Source organism: Lycium ferocissimum, chromosome 1 (assembly GCF_029784015.1).
Source record: "Lycium ferocissimum isolate CSIRO_LF1 chromosome 1, AGI_CSIRO_Lferr_CH_V1, whole genome shotgun sequence".
Classification (NCBI taxonomy): Eukaryota; Viridiplantae; Streptophyta; class Magnoliopsida; order Solanales; family Solanaceae; genus Lycium; species Lycium ferocissimum.
This window is the reverse complement of record NC_081342.1, coordinates 72,861,424-72,888,345: the sequence shown is the minus strand read 5'-3', so window position 1 is coordinate 72,888,345 and position 26,922 is coordinate 72,861,424. Positions and strand designations below refer to the sequence as shown.

Below are 26,922 nucleotides of genomic sequence, written 5' to 3'. Positions count from 1 at the left end.
ATGCAATGCACCTTACTATAAAAGAAGGAAAAAGAAATTAAGTTTCAAAAGGCAAAAAGAAAAGGTAGATCCGTAGCTAACAATTAAAAATCATGCACTTAGATGTCTAGCCCCAAACATGCATGAGCAAATCAGGAAAAATATATTTGTCTATGTATGGAAATAATAAACAAGAATCAAGCCAAAAGAAAAAGTACAACAATGAAGAAGGCTTGCAGAAAAAACTCACAAAAACCAAAAGCTGGTAGTCTGAAAGAGCGAGCACCACATAGAGAATCAGAAGAAAATTGAAAAATTCTGCACCTAGCAGAATCACGCAAACCGAACTCAGTGAGTTATGGACGCCATAGAAATGTTTAGCATAGGGATTATTCAAATACTCATTACCAATCTGACCAAAACACTCCCAAAAAAGAAACCTGCAGCGATAATTCAACTTACATATCAAATGAACAAGAAAAACATGAAATTGAAAAGACAAAAGTGTCGTTAGGATACTGAATATACACCAATATGTTCGCCGTAAACTCAGGGGAAATAGATATTCTGATATAGAGATTGAGAGATAGAGACAGAATACAGGTGTCGTACGTTTTGGTGTTATTTCATGATTTTGGTGTACACGTGTTTATTAGAAGCACAACAGATGGACAGTCAAATTACAAAAACACCCTTCGTCGTACCAGGCAACGTTCACTTATTAATAATAGAAATAGAAATTTCAACCTGTGTCATACAATCGATTAAGTTGGACATGCGGATCTAAAATTTAATTTTTATGAGTTCGGATTTGAAATTTTATCACAATTTTAGGTGCCGTTTGACCATAAATACCAAAAAAAAAATTCACTTTTTTTTTGGAATTTTAGAGTTGGAGTTGGAGTTGTGTTTGGCCATAGTTTTTGAAATTGTAGTTTTTGGTGAAATGTAGTTGTAAAAAAGTGAATTTTTTTTGAAAAAATAAGTTTTTTGAGTTTTTGGTATTCCGGAATACAACTTCAAGTTGTATTCGGAATTTTCATGGCCAAACGCTGATTTAAAAAAAAAATGAATAATTTTTATGGCCAAACGGCACCTTAGTTTATTGGATTCAAAATCTACTATTTGTATTAATTTAATAAATTTTTTGACAAATATTTTAAACTATTGAGTTTTGGTGGATTTATATCTTCTTCACTATATTCGCCATGCTAACTTAAGTTTTTTTTGGGTTTGGAAGAGATTTATGAGAACTCTTGTCTGTCTATGCTTATTTTGTGCACCTGTGTTATACAATCGATGAAGTTGGACGGGCGGATCTAAAATTTAAGTTTTATGAGTTTGGATTTGAAATTTTATGACAATTTTAGTTGATTGGATTCAAAATCTACTATTTATATTAATTTAATAAATTTTTTGACAAATATTATAGAGTTTAAATTTAAACTATTGAGTTCTCATGAATTTATATCTTCTTCACTATATTCGCCATGCTAACTTAAGTTTTTTTTGGGTTTGGAAGAGATTTATGAGAACTCTTGTCTGTCTATGCTTATTTTGTGTACCTGTGTTATACAATCGATGAAGTTGGACGGGCGGATCTAAAATTTAAGTTTTATGAGTTTGGATTTGAAATTTTATGACAATTTTAGTTGATTGGATTCAAAATCTACTATTTATATTAATTTAATAATTTTTTTGACAAATGTTATAGAGTTTAAATTTAAACTATTGAGTTCTCATGAATTTATATCTTCTTCACTATATTCGCCATGATAACTTTTTTTTTTTTTTTTTTGTGGGTTTGGAAGAGATTTATGAGAACTCTTGTCTGTCTATGCTTGTTTTGTGTAATTAGCTAAACTTTCTTAAGATAAGAAATTACTCAATATCAAAATTTGAGTTGACAGGAGAGTAGTAAACATCGAAACACTTGATAAGAAAATGGACCATGGAAAGTCAATTTTTTGTGCGGAGTGTCCTACAAATGCACTGGTCTTTAATTTTTGCCCCTTTCGCCTAATACAATGAGATTTGGGGTTCGAATCCTGACTCCGTAAGAAAAAAAAAAAATATAAGACAGAATTTTGTAGTAAAGTTAGGTCTGTTCAGGTCAAAGTTAGGCCTTAAAATAGAGTTTTCCCTTCAGGTATAAGGCAAAACTCTACTGAAAGTAGAGTTTTTCAGGCAAATCTAAGGCAGAGTTTTGCCTTATACCTGAAGGCAAAACTCTCCCTGAAGGCAGAGTTTTTCAGGCAAATCTCTTCCTTGCCAATCCAAACTCTACCTTGCGATTTTTTTTTTTTAATTTTTGACTGAGCAGGAGTTCGAAACCGAAACCAAGGGGTTCTAGCGAAGGACAAAAATTAAAGACCACCAATTTAATGGGCAACATTAAAAACCACCCCAAAATAAGGGCATTTCTGCGAATTGCCCATGAAAAATTGGACATTTGGGTTAACTCAACCCAAAAACTAGGTTAAAAAGTGAGTATTGAATAGAGAGACAAATGATCCAGCCCATAGTAGATGCGGGATTCAACATCACTCACGTGACTCACCTATCATCCCCATTACTATTTTGACTATAGCATATTTATTATAAATAGATCTTTTAAGTAATTTGACTGTGTATATATACACCGTTTATGTGATAAGTGAAGGTTGCTCAGTTAGTAAAACACCACCACCAATGCTCGGTAGGTTCGGGGTTTGAGTCACGCTGGAGGGAAAGTGTGGAAACACTATAAATCCTTCAAAATAGGTGTCAAATTAGGAAAAAAAATTATAAACCGTCTGCTCATAGAATTTAACCCTATTTTAAGGACCTTTGTTCATTATCGTTCGGCTCGTAGTAAATGCAAAATTAACCAAATGAAGAAAAAAAATTATGAATATAACTTCTATATACTGACATAAATGAACTTTTAAACCATCAGAACCACCTGAAAGATAATTATATATTATTATTATTCATTACTAAAGAAATACTCCAAATCTTTTTTGGAAAAAGAAAAACAATAAAGAAAAAAAACCCTCATTCTAAATCGGATCTGGTCCTCAAATTAAGAATTATCTCAATTCAGAATGCTCTTTGTTTCCACTTATTTTAGTCAAATTTAACCTAAAAAATCTTGTAATCCTCATGCAGTGTTTCTGAATATCGATCTCCATCTTATTGCTCGATAGAATATTTTTGGAAAAAAATTATTCATATGCATTGTTACATTATATTAAGTATTTTAATCTTTAAGTGACGAGTTACAGTGAATGAATGTGTATCACCTAACTATTTAATCAAGTAATAAATAAATATAAAAAAGACATATATCTTGCATTTACTAATTTAATATAGATATCTGCGGCAAAAAGAAGTTGAATTTTTTCGTGGAGTACAAGTTGGATAAATTTTAGAAAAATATAAAAGAGGTATGCAAGCATGAAGAAAGGGAATGTTGTTTGATATGCTACATTTATTGTTATTATTATTTTCAATCAATAATTGAAGATATGTCAACGTTATGGAAATAAAGCTAATAAAAAAAAAAACTCATTTTTTTTTTCTCTTTTCAAATCGATTGACTTTAAAAGCAAGTAATTAATTTAAAAAGTTTTATACCCCTTCGGCTACATCTGATAAAAGCGAAACTGATATAGAAATAAGTAAATAAAAAATCTCTACTTCTTTTGAGACAAAACGAACAACGAACATTAAAAGCCATAATTGATCCCAAACAACGTGAACAATTAATATTCAAAGCTCTATTTTTTGAATATTAAACAATTAATATTCAAAGCTCTATTTTTTGAATATTCTTTTGTTAATCATTATATTATTTTATTCCTCTTTTGGGGGCTTTGCTTGTGGAGTTTCCACATGACTGATTTGTCTATCTTTGACTCACTACCGGAAATTTAACCAATTTACTGTTTTCCTCTAATTGTGTATCTTTCATCTGTTACAAGTCTTAATCAACCTTCAAATTGCTTTTTCACTTATCTTGGTTAAAAGTAAATTTCCTTATTAGTAAAGCCCATTTTGATATTACGTACATATTGCTTGTAATTCATACTGTTCGGCCTTTTTAATTATTAAGATTTCATGAAATTCTAAATTTTATTATAAAAGAAAGTAATGATTTTATGTGAAAGTGAATGTTTTTAGAGTTACCAACAAGGGATGTGGTAAGGTGGATGAAACCCTTCTAGTTTAATTAGAAAGTCTTGAGTTCGAGATTGTTTTTATTAGGAGCGCTCCTTCCCACAACCCCCTCCCCCCCCCCCCCCCCCGCCCCGCCTTTAGGGGCTTTACGTAATGTGAATTTGAATTAATTGATGATCCAATGAATTCTAAATACCAATTTAGAATTTTTAATGGATCCTACACAGTGTGAATTTGAGTTAGGATTAGTGAGTATTGTATACCGAATAATTAAAAAAAAGAAAAGAATATTTCGTGTATCTAAATGTCTACTCACGAGATAGGGTAAGGTGTTGGTATATTGTTGAATACGAAATTTCTAAGAAGTTTACGTCCTTCACGCTAGTTGTGTCCACTCAATATTTTGAGTAGTATAGCTGATCAAATTTGAATTTAGGAAGTCATAAACAAATATAAAATCTCACAACTATTTTTTCTCCACCAAATAATATACTGCACATAATTTTGCAAAATAATTAGTGGCATAAAACCTCCCTTGGGAAAACTCGAACAGAATCTTTTCTACAACTTGAGAATCAGATTGCAATATATAAATGTAAAAAATATGTAATTAATAACTTATGGAGGACTTGATTGGCAGAATCATAACATGAAAATTAGCGTAATCAATGAGATTAGTATTAAAAACTCGTTAGGTAATATTTTTATAAAATGAAACTAGTAAAAATAAAACTAAAGTTGTGCTTTTTAGATTGAGTTTTAGGATATAAAAACCATATATGTACTGGCACATGCTATAAAATAATTACATATAAATCTCTATGATATTGAGACACTAACTAGTAATCTGATAAACATTAAACATACTATAAATAGTAGATTAAACTACATTGGTCATGTAAAAATACATGGCGTGTACTCATCTAATTATATGGATTAGTTAGCAACCAATTCGGAATCCATGAGATTAATGTCAATCAACTTAAAATATAAATTTTCTTTGGAAACTAAAAGGATAATCAGTGCTTCTCTGTTCACTTTTATTTATCCCCTATGGACTATGCACAACCCTTAAGAAATAATAAATGAAGTGCATAGTTTATTATGATACCCATATTAATTGGTGCATACTTTTTATTGGGACTGAAAAATTATTCAAAATGAGCAATTAATACTATTGGTAAAGTATTAAAAAAATTATCTTCTCTTGATATGCTAATTGTGATAAATAAAAACGAAAATATATTTTTAGAATACTGGATAAGTAAAAGTGAACGGATGGACTATTAATTATTCTAAATTGACTATAAAAAATGAATGTAGAATTTTTGGGAAGTACCTTGATTACAAGATTGATCAAGTTCATCTTGGGTTCATTCAATAATAGAAACGAGGCATTGACATTTCACATGAATATCATTTTTACAAGGCATTGACATTTGACATGAATATCATTTTTACATTCAAATTAACACGTGAAATTCATTTGTAGTGGCATGCTATGATTAGCAGCTACGTCTGCAACATCGTTTTTTTTTTTTTTTTTTTTTTTTCTTTTGCTCGAATTCAAAACCTCATAGAGAGCATTAAGAATGAAGAGATTATATTCATGATAAAAGTTTATTTGCATTCGATATTAATATCAGATCATATTAATTTATCATGGTTAAGTGAAATTCATTTGTAGTGGCATGCTATGAATAACAGCTACGTCTGCAACATCGTCTTTTTTTTTTTTTTCGTTTGCTCGAATTCAAAACCTCATAGAGAGCATTAAGAATGAAGAAATTATATTCATGATAAAAGTTTATTTGCATTCGATATAAATATCAGATCATATTAATTTATCATGGTTAAGTGAATAAGATTAAGATATACATTAATCAAATATGGTTTAGTGAGGATAATGTTTACGTATACACGTGTTTAATAATTGGATTGATGGACTGATGCAAATATAAGATAAAAGTAAGTTTTAATTTATATTCATTTCACTGCAATTTTTAGCGATTAAGATGGCCTTGCTCATATGTTTGATTTAGCATCTTGCTGATCAAACACACGAGAAAGATCGTCATAATTGGTCACGGGTTGAGGTGAGGCGGATAAGATCCTCCTACACTTAATTAGAGATTTCAGGTTTCAAGCGGCCTTGAGAATGAATATTTTTCATATTTTTAGGCATTTTGTTTGCGCCTAATTTTTAGACATCATATATCTGAAGTTATTCAAAGTGAGTAACTTGCACTTTTAGGTACTAAGACTATAACTTAACTGGTAATTCCAAAATCTACTATGCTTATAATTTTACCACACCCTAAAATGGATACCGAATATTGAATACAATATTAAAAAAAAAAAAAAGGCCATCATGGGCATATGACAATTTATTTTTTCTTGGCTCTATAAATAGGAGTTAATGGAAGGCTAATGTTTATAGCAGTCCTAAACACACAATTCCCCATATCTCTCTCACTTTCTCTTTCTCATTTTGTCGTTGGTAATTAATTTACTTTGCCATCAGTTCCAAACTCTTTGGAAAAGTTTCTCTCTCTTATCTCTTCTTTGTCTTCTTCTTCACAATAATAATTATAATAATAAAAACCTGCTCAATTCATCTACCAAAATAATTTGTCCTCCAAAATTTTGCAGAGAAAGATATCGTTTTGAAGTGCAGATTTTTCTCCAATTTTCAACTTTCTCCAAACTCTCCAGCATTCAGGTTTCTTTCTCTCTCTCAACGCATTAAACATAAAAAAGATTCTGGTTTTGTCATATTTATGAAACTTGAAGGAAATGAGGGCAAGTTTTCATTTTTTGGTTTGGGGGGGTGGGGGGGGGGTGTCGAAGATAACCTCTTTGTCAAAAAATAGTGTATATATAAGGTTAAAACTTTCATTACAATAATGCGTGAAAAATGATGAAAATAGACGTTTGAATTTCTTATCATTTTGTTATAACTTATACACATAATAGATACTAAGTAGGCATTTGGCCATGAAAATCAAATATTTTTCACTTTATTTGGAATTTTTGAAACTGGAGCTGAAGATGGAGTTGTGTTTGGTTATAATTTCTATGAATAATATTTGGTTGTTTAAATGTACTAAAAGTGAAAACAGAGTTTAGATGTTTTTTCCAAATTTCAAATACAACTTCAAATTGTATTTGGATTTTCACGGTCAAATAGTGACTTTTAAATAAAGTGAAAAAAAAATTCCGAAAAAAGTGAAAAATTCTCATGGCCAAATGGTCCCTAGTGGTCTTAACTTTTTTGTGAGTTTATTTTAATATTTTAAATCACCTTATTAGATTTTATGGAAGAGACCATGTTTTGAGTTGTTTTACTTAAAAGAAACGGAGAAGAAGCAATATCATTGCTAGCTAGTTTCTAGGAAATACAAAAGATGTGCGCTTTGAAATTTTTTTTTTGGTTTGCTCAATAATAATAGCAGACTTAAGTTATTTAGGTAAATTTATTTGCACCCTATTTACACCAAAATCAACAAATGCAAGATAGTATTCTCCTCGTCCCAAATTAACAGTCGTTTTAGTTAAAAAAAAAAAAAAAAACAAGTGTCATTTTAGGTTTTTAAGAATAAAGTTATTTTCCAACTATATCCTTAATATTATATTTTTAATATGGCAGATCATTTTTATAATGCTAATCTCTTGAAAAAACATCTAATAAATAGAGGTAACTTAGTAAATTATATTTTATGGAATATTGACTATTTTTTTAATGGTTAGGGTCTTATTTTATTCAATTAAATCTTAGTCAAAAGAGTTTAAAAGCATAGAACTTGGGAAAAATAAAATAGGAGGGAGAGAGTAAATGTTCTTGTTTTAAAATAAAGTTATTTTCAAAAACTATCACATATTTATAATTACTTAAGCATGGATAAGATACATATTTTCATTTTGAATTTTAACTATTACGATTAACTTAATTACTTGGTTTGACGTGAATACTGAATATTAAGTGCTGGCAGGTAAATTAAATTTGCTTAAAAAATATAGAGCTACGATAATTTCATCAATTTATTAGTTACTCTTTTGCTCTTGCCCTTTTCCAAGTTTTTAGAAGTCCATAATTATTTACCACTAATTTTTTCTTTATCGTTGAAAGATTAACGTAAAGTTGTATTAGGAAACCAAAATTATTTAGGATTAGATGGTACTAAATTTATTCAATACATATCCAAATAGGATAATTCAAAGTTGTACTAGGAAACCAAAATTGTTTAAGATTAGGTATGTGTTAATTTATCTAATACAGATCTAAATAGGATTAATTTATCTAATACATATCTATATAGGATATTAGTAGTTTTCCAATTTCTAATTTTCACACTATTATAAACAAAGATGCTACTATCTATTCTATTTTCTGAGGTGAATTAATGTAGAGATCATTGAGAGATTTATTAGTTTCTGAATGAAAAACCTTCGACCTATAAAGATTAAATCTTGGAACACTGACTGTAACAATATTTGTCAAGCATTACAGAAAAAGAAAAAGGACAACACGTAATCTTATTATATTCTACATGATTAATGTGCAGATATTGAAAAATGACATAGATTTTATTGTTTTCTTTAAGCTCAAACATGGCTTCAACTACCACCATGAATTGTCCAACACCTATGAAAGCTACATCAAATGGAGTATTCCAAGGGGATAGTCCATTGGATTATGCACTTCCACTTGCAATTGTACAAATATGTTTGGTGCTTGTACTCACTCGAGTCCTCGCCTATCTTCTCCGTCCTCTAAGACAGCCCCGCGTCATTGCTGAGATTATTGTAAGTCTTTCTCTCGTTTTATACTATCAATGTACTTTAACTTGTCGTAAAAATCAACGTAACCTATACAATTAGCATATAGAAGTTAAACTTTTTACACTATCACTGCACTTTAAGTTGTACTTGTAGAAATTAACCTGTCTTATTTTACAGATTACTAATCTCACTTTCTTATGAACGGTTTAGAATTGTTAGTATATAGAAGTTAAACTCTTTGCTTTGAGTATATGTTATGTATATATAATTTGAGTCAAAGGGAGTGAACGTCTCCATACTTATCACCTTCAACGTGCATTTGTCAGTACTATTTTTCATAGGATATAATGATTTTTACACTATCAGTGTACTTTAACTTGTTGTAGAAACTCACCTGTCTTATTTTTCAAATACTAGTCTCACTTTTTTATGAACGGTATAAAATAGCTAGTGTATAGAAATTAAGTTCTTTACTTAAGATATGTTATGCATATATAGTTCGAGTTAAACGAAGTGGATTCCATACATCAAAATTATTCAGGAATAAGGTCCAAATGTACCCCCTCAACTTTAACTTTGATTATGATTCAAAGTTTAACCTGCCTTATTTTTCAAGTTATTAATCTCACTTTTATATGAGCAGTTTAAAACAGCTTGTGTATAGAAGTTAAACTCTTCGTTTCAAGTATATATGTTATGTATATATAGTTCGAGTTAAAGGGAGTGGAGGTGTTCCTGCCTTTTGTCTTCAATGTGCATCTATAAGTATTATCTGCACTTGTTTAAGCAAGCAGAGCGGGGAAAGCCAGAGAGAAAGATTCTAAGATATTACTATGTGATATAATGATTTTTATTATGTTCCTGTGATGAAATCGACACTAAAGAAATCGACGTGCTGACTCTAACTAATAAGCATTCGACACTATGTTGCACAGACAGTCAGACTATTCAAAATGGAGATGGGAACGTGTCGGATCTTCCAAAAGTGTCGTATTTTTGGAGGATTCGATACGGGTGTGGAAGCATTTTTTAGAGTCCGAGCAATATAGATTTGATATCGTGATATGGGCTTAACCATGCAGGTGGAATTTGGAAACCAACAAATTGGGACGTGTTTTCTATAAGATTAGACTTTTTGAGACCATAATGTCCAAATTGTAACTAATTGCACAAATTCATGAGGATTTCACAAAATAAGTATATGAAATATTTTACATAGACAACTAGTTACTTAATTGTTGATGGATTCTTGTTCCTATCTGCCTTTCTGATCAAAAGTTGAGGAAGAAAGGTGTCTACAACTTTTCAAATGAACTTATTGAGTGACGAATATAACTATACTGATTTGCATGATATCGATAAGTATTACAGTTACATAGCTGCAAAATTTTCTTCTTAATGATCTTGATTTCATGAAAAAGATCTACGTATTGCACTATTATGGCCCTATGAAACATTGCTCTGTAACATTACTTGCTAGTGCAGCAAATAGTTGATACAATCAAACCTCTTAATAATTGCGGCATTTATCTGGATACATTTTGGCTGCTATAGCGAAATGCTGTTATAGAAAACATATAATAAAACATAATATGAAAGATTGGTTCCATAGAAAACATGACTGAAATAGTGAAATGTTGTTATAGAGGATGACAGTTATATAAAGGTCTGACTATAATTGATCTCTATTTTGGCAGGGAGGAATTCTACTCGGTCCATCTGCACTTGGCCGGAACCAGAAGTATCTAGACTTAATATTTCCACCAAGGAGCCTCACAGTGTTAGACACTTTAGCCAACTTTGGCCTCCTTTTCTTTCTTTTCCTTGTTGGGCTCGAGTTAGATCCAAGGTCTCTTCGTCGTACTGGAAAAAAAGCTCTTAGTATTGCCCTTGCTGGAATTAGCCTCCCTTTTGCATTAGGAATAGGGACATCATTTGTTCTTAGAGGAAGTATTAACAAGGGAGTTAGCCAAGGTCCTTTTCTAGTCTTCATGGGAGTTGCCCTTTCTATCACTGCCTTCCCCGTCTTGGCTCGGATTCTAGCTGAACTCAAGCTTTTAACGACTGATGTTGGTCGAATGGCCATGTCTGCTGCAGCAGTTAATGACGTGGTTGCTTGGATTCTGCTTGCCCTTGCTATTGCCCTTTCAGGTAAGGGTGTCAAATGTGCGGGTTGGACTGAATACGGGCGGGTCAAAATGTTTGGGCTAAATAGGGGGTTATAAACTTGAGCGGATCATATTTTCATGAGCTAATTTTGTCACTCCTACTTTCAGGTACTGGTCATTCACCCCTTATTTCACTATGGGTACTTTTGTGCGGGACCGGATTCGTCCTGCTTTGCACGGTCATTGGCCCTCCGGTGTTCAACTGGATGGCTAAACGTTGTGCTGAGGGTGAGCCGGTTGATGAGTTGTACGTCTGCGCTACACTTGGAGCCGTGTTAGCTGCAGGATTTGTTACTGATACTATTGGTATTCATGCCTTATTCGGGGCTTTCGTGCTTGGAGTTCTTGTACCTAAGGAAGGACCATTTTCCGGTGCCTTAGTGGAAAAAGTTGAGGATCTTGTTTCCGGTCTATTCCTTCCGTTGTACTTCGTCTCGAGTGGATTAAAGACAAATGTAGCTACTATTCAAGGGGCACAATCATGGGGTCTTCTTGTTCTAGTCATATTTACGTCGTGTTTTGGGAAAATCGTTGGCACTATTTTAGTCTCACTCTTGTGTAAGATGCCCGTTCAGGAAGCTGTTACGCTTGGTTTTTTGATGAACACGAAAGGTCTAGTGGAGCTCATTGTCCTCAACATCGGAAAAGATAGAGGGGTACGCTTAATTTACATCGACTAAACTTTTACTATCAATTTTGAAAATTTGGTTCTTGTAAGTTTACATTGTTTCGAATGTTCAATCTTGCAGGTACTGAATGATCAAACGTTTGCCATCATGGTGTTGATGGCCCTCTTCACGACGTTCATCACGACACCTATAGTGGTATCAGTTTATAAGCCGGCTAAACTGGCTATAACCAAGTACAAGAACAGAATGATTGAGAGGAAAGACATGAGCAAACAACTCCGAATCTTGACCTGTTTCCATAGCACGAAGAATATTCCCACGATGATCAATCTCATCGAGTCTTCTCGTGGTACTGCAAAGAAAGAAGGACTCCGTGTCTATGCAATGCACCTTATGGAACTTTCTGAAAGATCTTCTGCGATTTTGATGGTCCACAAGGCTAGAAAAAACGGACTGCCTTTTTGGAAAAAAGGAGATGTTTCAGATTCTAATCAAATTGTTGTTGCTTTTGAGACTTTTGAGCATCTTAGTAAGGTGTCCATCCGGCCAACAACTGCAATATCTCCGATGAATAGCATGCATGAGGACATAATCGCTGGTGCAGAGAGAAAGAGGGTTGCGATGATAATTCTCCCGTTCCATAAGCATCAACGAATCGATGGACATTTGGAAACAACAAGAGCTGATCTTAGGCACGTTAACCGGAGAGTCCTTCAACACGCGCCTTGTTCAGTTGGCATCTTGGTAGACCGAGGACTCGGTGGTGCATCTCATGTATCTGCTAGCAATGTTGATTTTAAAGTAACCGTCTTGTTCTTCGGGGGCCATGATGATCGCGAAGCACTTGCTTATGGTACACGTATGGCAGAGCACCCTGGCATTAACTTGCTCGTGGTTCGTTTTCTAGTGGACCCCGAGGTTGTTGGAGGGAGTGTCAAGTTAGACATGGACAAAACTCATAGTCCTGACGAGGGTCAATCCAAGGATGAAGAGTTGCTTACCGACTTAAAACACAAAACTTCCAATAACGGTTCGATCAACTACGAAGAGAAGTTAGTAAAGGATGCAGCAGGGACTACAGAATTAATTCGTGCATATAACCGATGCAATTTGTTTCTCGTAGGAAGAATGTCTGAGGGTCAAGTAGTAGCAGCTTTGGATAAAAAGAGTGATTGCCCGGAATTAGGTCCTTTAGGTAACTTGCTAACTTGTCCCGAATTTTCAACTACAGCGTCGGTTTTGGTGGTGCAACAGTATCGAAGCGAGTTATCTCAAGATTCAATCAATTCGTTGAAGGATGACGAGTTAACGGAAGGCGATAATGATTCAAACTGAAAGTACTAGGTAGGTCCAAATGTTCGAGTTGTGTAGATAGTAAGTAAGAACACTGTTGATCATCCTAGGTAGGTTCAAATGTTCGAGTTGTGTAGATAGTAAGTGAGAACACTGTTGATCCTCCTAATGTGTGACAGGAAGTAACACGAAAAATAGGAAAAAGAAGTAGTCACAATTAGTTTGTACATTAACAGATAGCTAAGGGAATGTTAGAGTTAGTTCATTTCCCTTGCTTTTCCTTCTGCCTTTGTGTTTGTAATTAGAGCTGCAAAATCTCCAAGCTTCTATACTGCTCGGAATCTCCGAAAATGTTTCCGCATCTGTATCGGATCTTTAAAAGATGTGGTGCTTTTAAAGGGTCCGACACGTACCGACGATATTTTTAAAGAGTTAGAGCAACATAGCTTTGAAGGATCACAAGTGTATCCATTATCCTAAATTTCTTGATTTCATAATTGTCACAGTTATCTTTTACTTAACAATGTAGCCTTTGATTGCATTATATATTTCATCCAAGAATAATTGATATAATAGTATCACCTCTTCTGACCAACTACTCTGGTATCAAAATAACATTTGGAGTAAATTTTCTTTTATTGTTTATCAGATAGCTATGTCGAATTATCATGTAGAATAAATGTTGGTTTTTTAAAGATGGTGCACCAAAAAGGGGTGAAATTATTGATTGAAAATGTCTCTCAATAATTTTATTAAGGATGGAGGGCTTTAAATAGCCAACATGGAAACAAAAAATCTGCAGAATATCTATAGAATAAAATTTAAAGTCCTAAATTATCTCAACTAAAAACTTATCTAACTAAGTTCAAATATAAATAAAGACTCCTCCGACAACTAAACTACTTATTATTCTAGTAAATCAACAGTAACAAAAGCAAATATTCAACACTCCTCCTTTATTTTAGTTACAAAGAATCAAAAAATTGCTCCCTTCAATTTCTGCTTTTGTTGGTACTGAATTCTTTAGAGTGTTTTTGAATTTGCACACTTTTTTACCACGACTCTCCCTTCTTCTCTTTTTTTTTTTTTTTTTCCCTCTTTCTTCTCTTGGTTTGGTGCATAAAAGGCATTTTCAATAATTTTTTCTCGTCTGAAAGCTCTTTGGAAAGTGTTTTAATAGGATTTGCAGGGAGTGTTTGCAAGTAACGTTCTTCCATTATAGCATTCCATAAATCATATCTGGTAGTTTTCGCCGGTGAAAGTTTTTGGGGCATTCAAAGAGAGGTTGCTGCTTGCCATGTTTGAAAATAGGTTAAAACTGATATTGCTTAAAAATCAGTATTGCTTGAAAAATAGTCCTGCTTGTTGAAAATAAGCAAGGATTAAAAATGGGTTGAAAATAGTTTTTGAAAATGGTTATTTAGATGAACACAGATCCTGTAAGATCAATGAGGCTCTTGATACCACTGTTGATTTTTTAAAAGATGGTGCAACAAAAAGGGGGTTGAAATTATTGATTGAAAATGTATCTCAATAATTTTATTAAGGATGGAGGGCTTTAAATAGCCAACATGGAAACAAAAAATTTGCAGAATCCACAGAATAAAATTTGAAGTCCTAAATTATCTCAACTAAAAACTTATCTAACTAAATTCAAATATAAATAAAGACTCCTTCAACAACTAAACTACTTATTATTCTAGTAAAACAGCAGTAACAAAAACAAATTATCAACAATAAATAACACATAATGTAAGTTGAAAGGAAAAGAATTCATACAATTAGTCTTTTAGAATAAAATCGTCTTTTATGTCGCTCAAAGGGCGGAGCATTCAATAATTTAGAGTATGAGTTACGGGTTTGGCCGAACCTACTAATTTTGGTCTAAACATTGTATTTATCTTAAGAAATCCATTGAATACGTACAAATTGTTAATTAAGATCCCAATAATTTAAAAGGACTAAACTCATAAGCTTTAAATTCTTGCTCCATCTCTACTACTCCCAAGATGAACAAGATAATCGATACATTTTTAGATGGTGCGAACAAAAAAAACAAATAAATGAAAATTCATTTATGACACAAATAAAAATAAAAAAACCTTTGCTTCTTCCAACACAAGGTTTAATTTTTAATAAACATTGCATAAATTGGGATAGAGGAAATACATGTTTGCACAGACAAGAATCTGTATTATAAGCACATTATTTAGTGGTGGCCATCCACGTTACTTTTCTAATAATTAAAAGATAGAAAGAAGGTCATTTTCATTGTACGCGACAAATTGAAATGTAATCCATCAAACAATGTCTAGTAAGAAAAGAATAGGAATAAAGTGTTTAAATAATAATGAAATGTGGCAACTTGGAAGTTAATTTTAATATTTGACAATTGACATGTGCGTCATAGCAAGGAATATTTAGATGGCATATTCTTGAAAATCCATATTCTTTTTAGAAGTGTGGAAACCCCACAAAAAATGATATACAGTATATAAAGAAGCACAAAAAAACTTTCCATTATCATCCTAGGATTGGAAGAAAGATAGTGCATAAAAATAGAGACAAAAATGGATACTCTAAAAAAGAAAAAGTAAGCACAACAACATAAACTAATGAATTTAAGTTATACTTGAATTACATTAATAGCGTAAATATATACACTATCAAATTACTCATATAAGTAATTATGCTATAGGATATTATGTTTTCGAAATAAAGGTATGTTTTCGAAATAAAGGAACTATGGACCGGTTCTTTACCTAAAATCTTTGATATTTTTGTTTCGTGTGAAAAGTATGAGGATGACCATGCATCTAAGAAAGTTGTCTAGCGGCCAATTAAGTAAAATAAAAATCATGATAAATCAGAGTTCAAATTTCTACGGAAGATAATATAAGATGATTTTTTTTCATTTGATTGTAGGCTTAGATTCGTGTAGGAATATATAAATCTATTTATATAACGCGCATAAATACTGAGAATTTATGGAAATCTCTTTAAAGTGAAAGTAGAAGACCGATGGTACGTAAACACCGTGGTTGGAGTTATTAGGTCGGTGGCGATTGCCACGATATATCAGACGAACCCACTATGCCACAACCTAAATCGTGACTTGTATGCCGAAAAGAAGAGTGCGTGTGGCAAAACATTGTCTCTTTACTGAATTAATCGTGCACTATAAGTGTACTTTTTGATAGGAAAAAATCAGAATTAACAGTAACTATTAAAATTATTATATTTATCCTAATAGACTGATAAATCATTCCTTATGGGTGGATTCTTAATCCAAAAATATACGAGTTATCTAATATCTATATTAGTTAAAAATATCATGTCCTCAATAATATAATCGAAATACACATAAATTATCTTAAACACCACCATTACGTAAAAAGAAAAGTATACCATGGTCATCGAAAGAAAATAATACTGCATAAATGTGCCAACATCGAGTGGTTAATAGATTGAAGGAACAAAAGAATAAACTCAAGGGTTCATCTTTTTTTGTTTCATGATTTTACAAAAATAGAGAAACAAAAAGATAATGAAAGCACAATCTTGATCCTGTAAAGATTGATTTTTTCTTATCTAGATTTTGACATATCAAAGCAAGCACCACACTTTTTCTAAGGGGTATCCTTTTTTTCCATGTTCTCTCCATACCTCTTTTTGGTTTGTGAAAGCTACTCACTTTTCAAATTTCCTAATAAAGATTAGGAAAAGGATGCACAACCAAGAATTGCTAATATCCGACGCATATTCTATTAGAATTTGACTCGTCAATTAGGGATGAAGAAAAAGGAGCACCATCAGAAAATTGTTAATCTCTGACGAATATTTTATCGAAATTCAGCTTGTCGGTAAGGGATTTCTGACGGAGAAGGCATCGGAAATGTTACTAGGGCAGGGCAGCCCGGTGCAGTAAGCTCTCGCTATGCGAGTCTGGGGAAAGACAGGGCCACGGGGGTCTATTGTACGCAGCCTTACCCTACATTACTGCCTAATAGTACTCTTCAAAAACAATTGTTGAAAATCAGTGAATCTCTGACAATACGTGATGACTCTTTGAATATTTTTGTGGCATCTTATCTTCCTTTTAGTTCGGAAGGTAGGATTTGAAGTTCCTGATCTCAAATAATTTAGATTCATACCGGATAAACGTACCGAGGGAATGAAGTGCTACCAACATGTTCTCTACTCTTATGACTAAAAAATTGAAGTGTTTGGTTAAGAACAGGGGAATTCCGACTATCCTAGCTACCGCAGTTCTTATATGAATTATAATATTACTATATATTGGAAAAGGCTTAAGTCTCGACCAAGAGTAAAAAAGTAATTTTGCTCTGCTTTCGTGAATAAAAATAGGCCACATGTTCACTTTCTATCATGTTCTACAACTTTTCCTCCTTCCTCTATCCAATCACTGTCTATTGATCTCTATTCCTTTAGTCTCTCTTTCATAATGCATACATTTCAGTGGGTGTCACGGCCATTTCAGATATTTTCATGCTTTAATTGGAAAAAAGAGCAGTCATACTGTCAGATGCCACGTACTTAAATATTCCTACTTGTGACAAGTTGCTTTTATTAATGCACACACATGTCAGATTAGAAGACTAAGCAAAACAAAAGAAGAGGATAATATTACCGTGATTGTTCACCTCACCTCACATCAATCATTCAATCATATAGCATTATAATCCGATTGGTAGTTAAATGTTGCACTGTAATATTTTATTCTTCACAATCCTGAAATATAATTATCATTAAAGAATAAGGGATAATAAATATATAAAGATAATAATAATTAATTTAAAACAAAAACATAAAAAGGCCACATACATATTTCTTTTGACCTAATATTTAGCTCCTACACGCTATAAAAAAGGGTGAAGCCATTTTTCATGTCACTTGATGCTGCATGAAATTTTTAATTAAAATATCTCGTAGTTTGATGCACACCATAATTTAAGTATTAATGTTGCAAAGCGTGACTAATCTAGGAAAATTATTAGGTATTAACTTAATAAAAAATAAACTCGACAACCGAAAATCTCAAGTTTAAGTTCTGAATATAAATCACTTTTATTAAAAAGTATTTTATATCCAATATAATTTTTGTAGCATAAATTTAAATTTAATCGTGCTTCATATTAAACACCACCAAATAAAAAATAAAATAAAAATCAAAGGATGCGGCTATAAGTATAGGGGTCCATAAAGCAGAGGCACCACGAACGGTGTCGAGCCGCTGCCAACTTTTCAATGAAGAAAACATTAAGTGATAAAGGTGACAAGTGTTTTTTCCTGGTATTTCATATTCACAATGAGATTCGATTAATAATTTGTTTGTTTATTTTGAAAAATGTTTTATATCAGAAGCACACGGTTTGTGTTTGATTAATCAAGTGAAACAACACTTTTGTCAATATTAGAGCAGTAATTCGTCTTAGGCCAAAATTCTAAAAGTATTTTTGCATAAAAACTACTCCCTCCGTTTCAATTTATGTGAGTCCATTTGAATGGACACGACATTTAAGAAAGAATGAATACTTTTGAAACTTGTGGTTCAAAATAAGTCTTGAATATTTGTGTGGCTGTAAATTATTTCATAAAGTGAATTTGTTTCTAAATTAGGAAAGAGATCATTCATTTTGGCACGGACTAAAAAGAAAATAGGTTCACATAAATTGAAACAGAGGGAGTATTATTTTTAGTTTCTAAAATATAGTTTCTTATTCCTAAAAAACACTTATATTCCTATAAAAGTTTAATTAGTCTCCTCAATTTTGTAAAACAAACACTATTTAAAAAGAAAAAAAGCACTTTTGCTTTCTAGAAATTTGACTGAACAGGCTATAAGTGCAAGTTTGCACCTAAATTCTATATTGAAGGTAAAACACTTGCTACAAAGATAATTTTATACTTAAAGTTCAAATTCAAGATCTCTAAATGAGGATGAACGAATGTTTTTCGCTCCCTGTAACCTAATCGATGAGGTGGACACGTTGTGATTGTAATGTGTGAATATATAATTTGTCAAATATGTGTTTCACAGGTGTCTTTTGTCTTCATAGTAAAAGTCCACTTGACCTTTCCACTCTTCAAAAGGAAAGTAGCCAATGCCAAACCATTTTCTTGATTGAAAGTTCGAAGCTCTTCACTAAATTTTTTTTACTAGTACCATTTAATCATTATACAATTATCGGTAACAATTGTTGTTATGGTTGTGGAAAAGATTCCGTTAGAGAGTGTTGTTTTTAAATGCATAAGGCAATAATAATCAGGGTTAATCGGGGTCTCAATGCATAGGTGAAAAAAAAAAAAAAAGACTTATATAATTTTACTTCAAACTAAGATAAATTAATATAATTTCAAATGAATCTAGATAGATTTATACTGTACTATTTTCTCCCGTGCATTTTATCTCTACTTTAGCCACACAAAAAAATGATTTAAAATATTTATTATTTTAGGAAAACAAGAAACGCTTACTTATACGATATTAATGGACGACCAAGAAGGCTCATAACCTAGGCTGATGACTTCTATTGCACTTTAGATAGATGTCCACTTAAAATCGACCCAAGTAAAAAAATAAAAGAAGACACTATTTTTTTCAACATCACCCTTGCCTCTTGGCATATAATCATACAAAATACCCTTTTAAAGATTAGATAACGATAACTTAATCAAATATTTTTTTATGATAATGGCATACTAAATACTCTATGTATTCTAATGTATAAACAAAAAATTAAATTCATGTAGATTTACCTAGACGTCAAGGTAGGGATAAGGTTTGCATACACTCTATCCTATTCAGACCTTACTTATTGAACTTCACTAGATATGTTGTTGTAGTAGATCGACCTAGATGATCTCCGGAGGTAGATATAAAACTCGTGACAGAAAAGAATCTTTCCTGCTAAATAAAATTAATGGAATTTCATGATGCGGGATTACTAATAGATGTAGAAATTTCCATTGCAAATATAAGTCAGCCCCTTTAGTTAAACACATCAGCTTCAATTGAAACAGACATGCGGTTTTATGATTTATTGAGGCTAATATGCACTATTAAAGGACATTTCCTATTTTAAGTAGTTAACTTATCTATGTAATGGACATTTGAGAAAACTCGCATAAAAATTTTCAAAATTTGAGTCGGAAATGTCTAACAAAAACACTTTGTCATGTGTACAGTGATCAATTAAAACAACACGTAATTCGAATATCTAAATATAATAGGCAGAATACATAGATAGACACTTATATTTGGCCTATAGTACTGCTGGTTGAACACTCCAACTTACATAATGGTCATGTAGACACCTCAACTCGTCTCCACTCCAACTAATTAGATGATCATCTAGACACCTCCAAAGTTTATGTCTCACGTCAGCATCGAGTGTCCACGAGACACAGTGAAGACAAATTGAGGTATTTAGATGTGCATTCTCAAAGTTGAAATATTTAGTTGTCAGTCAATGTCAAGTAAACATATCGACCCGTGTGTTATGTTAATAAAATATACTGATAAATTTAAGGAGTTATCGATATATTAGACTTTTTCTTTCTTTCTCAAACTTCGTGTTAGTAATCCATTGGTCATCATTTGGATCCTAATGACAAGGTACTTTATACGTACACGCCAGAAACAGTACTTACATGCATAATTAAATGTATATATACCTAGTGTCCTCATGATGTGCTCATTTTCTTTGTCTCTCCCTTAAATCACCAAAGCCTTAATTCCTTTTTCTTTCAATCTCACTATACATATACTTTCTGGAGTTTTAACACAAACCCCACATAGAAAAAATTATCAAAAAAAAATTACTTATCAAAACAAAAAAAAAAAAAGAGAACAAGACCCTGTTGGAAAGGTACTTTCTTGAATCTATCATTTCATTTTCAAGTTTCTGTTTAATTTTTGTCCTAGATTTTGAATTTTGATTTCTTGTATTCTTCTTGATTGGTCCTAAGACTGCTTATTGAATAACTTGTTCATTTGAGCCACGCCAATTAATCTACCTACCTGAATTTGAAACTAGTAGGGGTCAGCTACTGAGCCATGTTTGTATGTTTTTTTTTTTTTTTTTTTTTTTTTTTTTTAAGAGAGAAAGGTGAGATTTTTAGCAGAATTCCCATCTGGAAAATTTATCAAAAAAATCAGTTATATAAGAAAAAGATTCCCCTTCAATTTGAAACTAGTTGGGGTCAGCTAATTGAGCCATGTTTGTAGGTTTTTTTTTTTTTCAAGAAAGAAAAAGGTGAGATTTTTAGCAGAATTCCCATCTGGAAAATTTATCAAAAAAATAAAAAAAAATCAGTTATATAAGAAAAAGATTCCCCTTCAATTTGAAACTAGTTGGGGTCATCTCATTGAGCCATGTTTGTAATTTTTTTTTGTTTTTGTTTTAAGAGAGAAAAAGGTGAGATTTTTAGCAGAATTCCCATCTGGAAAATTTATCAAAAAAAATCAGTTATATAAGAAAAACATTCCCCTTCAATTTGAAACTAGTTGAGGTCAGCTAATTGAGCCATGTTTGTATGGTTTTTTTTTTTTTTTTTTAATTTTTTTTATAGAGAAAAAAGTGAGATTTTTAGCAGAATTCCCGTCTGGAAAATTTATCAAAAAAAATAAAAATAAAAAATCAGTTACATAAGAAAAAGATTCCCCTTCAATTTGAAACTAGTTGGGGTCAGCTAATTGAGCCATGTTTGTAAGGTTTTTTATTTTTTTATTTTTTTTAAGAAAGAAAAAGGTGAGATTTTTAATAGAATTCCCATCTGGAAAATTTATCAAAAATAAATAAATAAATAAATTCATTCCCCTCTTGTAAAGGTTTTTTTTTTTTTTGTACTATCTATACTCTCACTTTCAAGTTTTTGTTATCTCTGTTTAATTTTTGGCAAAATGTTGTCCCAGTTTTTTTTTTTGTTGCTGTTGTATTCTTTTGATTGGTTTGATTATTGAATAATTTCTTTATTTGAGCCATGCCAATTAATCTACCTACCTTCAATTTGAAAATTGTTGGGGTAAGCTAATTGAGCTATGTTTGTAATTTTTTTTAAAGAAATCAAAAGATGAGATTTTTCTTCAACCAGTAACTATTTGGTGTCACCTAATTGAGCCATGTTTGTAATTTTTTTAGTAAGAAATAAGAAGGTGAGATTTTTCTTTAATCAGTAACTATTTGGTGTCAGCTAATTGAGCCATGTTTGTATGTTTTTTTTTTTTTTTTTTTTTGTTAAAGAAAGAAAAAGCTGAGATTTTTCTTCAACCAGTAACTATTTGGTGTCACCTAATTGAGCCATGTTTGTAATTTTTTTTAAAGAAATAAAAAGGTGAGATTTTTCTTTAATCAGTAACTATTTGGTGTCAGCTAATTGAGCCATGTTTGTATATATATATATTTTTTTTTTTTTTAAAGAAAGAAAAAGCTGAGATTTTTCTTCAACCAGTAACTATTTGGTGTCACCTAATTGAACCATGTTTGTAATTTTTTTAAAGAAATAAAAAGGTGAGATTTTTCTACAACCAGTAACTATTTGGTGTCAGCTAATTGAGCCATGTTTGTAATTTTTTTTGTTTGTTTGTTTGTTAAGAAAGAAAATGGTGAGATTTTTCTTTAACCAGTAACTATTTGGTGTCAGCCAATTGAGTCATGTTTGTAAGTTTTTTCAAGAAAGAAATAGGTGAGATTTTTAGCTGAAATCTATAATCTTGAACTTTGAGAATATGGTTATTAGCTACTAGTATTTTTTGCAACTTTTCATCAATTTGCTTACTTTTACTGGTTTTGGAATTTTTTTAGACTTGGGTTTTCAATTCATCATCTTGATTGAGCTATATGTACTTGCAAGTTCTTTTTTTTTTTTTTTTTTTTTCCAAGAAAGAAAAAGGTGGGATTTTTAGCTGAAATGAGAATATGGTTACTAGCTAGAATGTCTTAGCAATTTTTCTTCATTGATTGTTTTTAGTTGGATTTGGACATTTTTAGAAGTTGGGTCTTCAAATCATCATCCTAATTGAGCTATGTACTCGCAAGTTTTTTTTTTTCCTAGTTGAAGAAAGAAAAAGGCTGGGATTTTTAGCTGAAATCTGTAACCTTGAACTTTGAGCATATGGTTACTAGCTAGTATATCTAGCAATTTTTCATCAAGTTGCTGTTAACTTTCCCGTTTGGCAGTAGATTTTGAAGTTGAAACTTGAATTTGAGTTTTTGAAGTTGTGTTTTTTGGAACTTGAAGTCGTGTTTGGACATGCATTTTACATGGAAAAAATTTGAAGTTTTGTGAGTGGAAGTGAAATTTCTCCCAAAAACTGGTCCGAGCCAGTTTTTCGGAACTTGAAAATATTTTGAAGATAAGGTTTCAAAATCTGATCAAATATCATGGCCAAATAGATATTTGAAAGATAAATTTTCAAAATCTGATCCAAAATGTATGGCCAAACTCTAGCTTGGGCCTTCAAATCTTTATCCTTATGTCGCTTAATTTCCAGTTCAAGTTCTATTCTGTCTATTTGATTTTTTGCAACAATTTTTCAGAGATATGATTGCTTGTTTCAACATTTTGTACTCTCAGATCTGTTTTTATTAGAAAGTAAATGTTAGAATTGTGGTTAAATTTGGAATCTTGAACTCTGATTGGGAGCTAGTTTGTTTAAACAATTAATCCTCGATTCACTGTTTTAAACATCTTTATGAACTTGGGTCTTCTCTTCAAATATTTATCCTCATGTTGCAATTTTTCTTCTAATAAATTGTCTAAGTTTTAATTATCAAGGAAAAAGAAGATACTCCCTGCGTCTCAATTTATGTGAAGATGTTTGACAATTTCTTCTAATAAATTGTCTAAGTCAAATTTTTGTATGTAATTTTCCCGAACAACATACTCTGTTCCACTTATAAATGATCTTGTCATTCTGGTTTATATCTGCTAAATAATTTCTTTTTCATATTATCTTGATCTTGTGTGTTCTATGCGGTGGGTGACGGTCCTTAAATCTGCATTTTTAACGTTATTCAATGTGTCACAGGATGATTATTTATCATGACCCGACACTGAAAGTATTGACTCAGCACAAAGTTTTACTCCATTGGTGCTGATTACAACACTTGGAGTCAGGTTCGATATCTAATGGATAGAAAGGATACTTCAGGATTCGTAAGCGGAGGTTCTGAAAAGCTCTTTTTGAACACATATAATCCTAGTTTAGCCACTAACTAATTTTTAGCTCCGGAAGTCAGGCCGGCTGTTCTTTTGTAATCGAGATTTGGTTCAATAGGAGTCTTACATCCTAGCTATTGAAAAAAATAATCATGGATCCCAGATTCCACTATTTAATGCCTTTAATCCCTGCCACAAAGGAAATAAAACAAAATTGGAACGTGATTCGTGAATCTATTGATCAGCAAATTGATTCATCTTTGTGTCTAAGCTTAGGCCATTCATCAAGTCCTTCAGAAAGTAAACGGAGTTCAGGCATTGTATGCACCTCAATATCTCCAGCGAAAGAAAGTGATGAGTCGTCGATGGACCTGGAAGTGGACTTTGGTCTTTATCTTGCTAATGAGAAGACACCAAGGCCAAAAAGTTTGACTACCTCCGATCCAAAAGTACTTGATGCGGGGCCTGCAATTGATCTGGAACTTAGTCTTTCCAGTAGTGCTGCTGAATCTGATGTTACTACTTTGCATCTGACCTCCACTTCACCACAAAGTATCGTGAAGGTCCCACATGGTTTTCTTGGAGCTTTTCAGACTGATGAAGTATCAACCGATTCTCATTGGAAGATTGGTAGCGATTTTCATCCCTTACATGTGCCACAGCACAAAGGGTCTAGTTACTGCTCGAAGCAGGCGATAAAAGAAGTTGAGCCATCTTCAAAAAGCCCAGTCAGTTGTACTTCGGGGTCGACAAAGCAGCAGCAACGGAGCTGCTGTATCAAACAGTGTCAGTTCAAGGGATGTGTTAAAGGAGCAAGAGGTGCTTCCGGTTTTTGCATTGCTCATGGTGGAGGCCGTAGGTGTCAGAAACCGGACTGCCATAAAGGAGCCGAAGGTCGAACCGCCTTCTGCAAAGCCCATGGCGGGGGCCGCAGGTGTGAGTTCCTAGGGTGTACTAAGAGTGCAGAAGGACGGACCGATTTCTGCATTGCACATGGGGGTGGACGACGTTGCAGTCACGAAGGCGGCTGCACCCGTGCTGCCAGAGGGAAGTCAGGGTTATGCATTAGACATGGCGGGGGCCGGCGGTGTCAGGAAGAAAACTGCACGAGAAGTGCTGAAGGCTCTGGCCTTTGCATTTCACATGGAGGTGGCCGGCGGTGTCAGTACCCGCAGTGCCCTAAAGGGGCTCAAGGAAGCACCGTGTTTTGCAAGGCTCACGGTGGTGGGAAACGTTGCACGTTCGAAGGGTGCAATAAGGGCGCGGAGGGAAGTACGCCTTTCTGTAAGGGCCATGGTGGGGGGAAAAGATGTTCGTTCAAAGGAGGTGGTGGGGTTTGCCCCAAGAGCGTGCACGGCGGGACCCTCTTCTGTGTGGCACATGGTGGCGGTAAGAGATGTGCTGTACCAGAGTGTTCCAAGAGTGCTAGGGGCCGGACAGATTTTTGTGTGCGCCATGGTGGTGGTAAAAGATGCAAGTTCCAAGGCTGTGGAAAAAGTGCTCAGGGAAGCACTGATTTCTGCAAGGCCCATGGTAGCGGAAAGAGATGTTCGTGGGGTCCACCTGGTTCCGAATTCAGCCAAAATGATATTCCTTGTAACTCAGACAAACGTGTTCATGGTGTTGGCACTCTAGGGGCTGTGATCTTGGATTCAACACCCCAAAATCCCAGGAAGATGAAGGAGATTGTCAATGCAGAGGACATGTATACTAACATTTTGACATCTATCGGTTGGAAATATTTTGGATTCAACCAAGCGAATATGCCCGTACGTGGAAGCTCATCAGCAGTTTCCGAAGGAAGAGTGCACGGAGGAGGTTTGATGGCAATGTTGGCTGGTGGTTCTGGCCATACATTAAATAGCAGCACGGCACAGTGACTACATCCCAGCCAGGCAAATGTTTTGTAACTCCAAAGAACTGGACGTGAGGTATTTCATTTCGATTGAAATACTTAGAATTTCTGCAACGTTTGTGTCATTTTTGTTATCTAGCTTGTTCACTATTATGGTGATTGAGAAGCTGTTCTCTTTCATTTATGTAGTCGGTTTCGACTCGAACTTGTTACTGTTATATGTATAGTGGTAATAATGTACATAGCTTTTTCTTGTAGCTTTGGTCTTGTAAATATTTTGGAATAGCATGGGTAACTCAGGATAATGACGTTTCTATAACATGCTTTTTATCCCCAAGTTTTAAGTTTGATAACATTGCCATTATTCTATACTTGTAATGTTAAGGTTTTGATATATGTCGCTTTGACTCTTCAGAAATTCCAACGGATGCCTGTCGGATCCTCCATAAGTAGTGCATTTTTTAAGGATCCGACACAAGTGCGGCAACTTGGGAGAGTCCGAGCAAAATAGGTTCTAATAGCCTCAAAGAGGTTTAGCTAAGCAGTGCTGTGATAATTCATATATGTTCCTGGCAAGTGGTTAAATTACTAGAAGACTTTCTCATCAATATGTTGTACTTACCACTCCAAAAAACAGGAAATAGTGATGGACAACTTCTGTCACTAAACAACAAACACTTGTCGCTAATCCTATTGTAGCAACGGATGTGTTATTTAGCAAAATATTGGGTACGAATTTCATAGGTAATTCTTGTTTTCATATATTGCCAATACCTTAATTTTCTTTTACTTTCAGAGGATTTTTAATTTATATGTATTGACGGTGTAAAGAACTTTTACACAACCTGTTCAATATAACTAGTTATGGCAA

The 26,922-nt window shown here is 33.1% G+C and overlaps 2 protein-coding genes across 3 annotated transcripts; both read left to right on the top strand.

The window, feature by feature from the left end:
- Nucleotides 1–6,590: 6,590 nt before the first annotated feature.
- On the top strand, nucleotides 6,591–14,504 carry LOC132059959 (cation/H(+) antiporter 18-like). Its single transcript, XM_059452806.1, has 5 exons — nucleotides 6,591–6,862; nucleotides 8,725–8,946; nucleotides 10,620–11,073; nucleotides 11,199–11,746; nucleotides 11,840–14,504. The coding sequence occupies exons 2-5, from the start codon at nucleotides 8,752–8,754 to the stop codon at nucleotides 13,052–13,054; spliced, it is 2,412 nt and encodes an 803-aa protein (XP_059308789.1). The 5' UTR covers nucleotides 6,591–6,862; nucleotides 8,725–8,751; the 3' UTR covers nucleotides 13,055–14,504.
- Nucleotides 14,505–20,729: 6,225 nt separating this feature from the next.
- LOC132059947 (uncharacterized) lies at nucleotides 20,730–26,922 on the top strand. 2 transcript variants are annotated; one of them, XR_009415828.1, is made up of 3 exons: nucleotides 20,730–20,904; nucleotides 24,066–26,127; nucleotides 26,467–26,922. XR_009415828.1 is itself a non-coding variant. In XM_059452795.1 (2 exons), the coding sequence occupies exon 2, from the start codon at nucleotides 24,349–24,351 to the stop codon at nucleotides 26,074–26,076; it is 1,728 nt and encodes a 575-aa protein (XP_059308778.1). In that variant the 5' UTR covers nucleotides 20,730–20,904; nucleotides 24,066–24,348; the 3' UTR covers nucleotides 26,077–26,388. The 2 variants fall into 2 exon arrangements, 1 of the variants encoding a protein (XP_059308778.1); XM_059452795.1 differs by lacking the exon at nucleotides 26,467–26,922 and having other exon boundaries at nucleotides 24,066–26,388.

What these genes read in the sequence shown, in the direction of transcription:
- LOC132059959 (XM_059452806.1), top strand. Translation starts at nt 8,752, where the DNA reads ATGGCTTCAACTACCACCATGAATTGTCCAACACCTATGAAAGCTACA. An exon ending in GCGTCATTGCTGAGATTATT is followed by an intron (nt 8,947 to 10,619) that starts GTAAGTCTTTCT and finishes CTATTTTGGCAG; the next exon opens with GGAGGAATTCTACTCGGTCC. An exon ending in ACATCGGAAAAGATAGAGGG is followed by an intron (nt 11,747 to 11,839) that starts GTACGCTTAATT and finishes TCAATCTTGCAG; the next exon opens with GTACTGAATGATCAAACGTT.
- LOC132059947 (XM_059452795.1), top strand. Translation starts at nt 24,349, where the DNA reads ATGGATCCCAGATTCCACTATTTAATGCCTTTAATCCCTGCCACAAAG.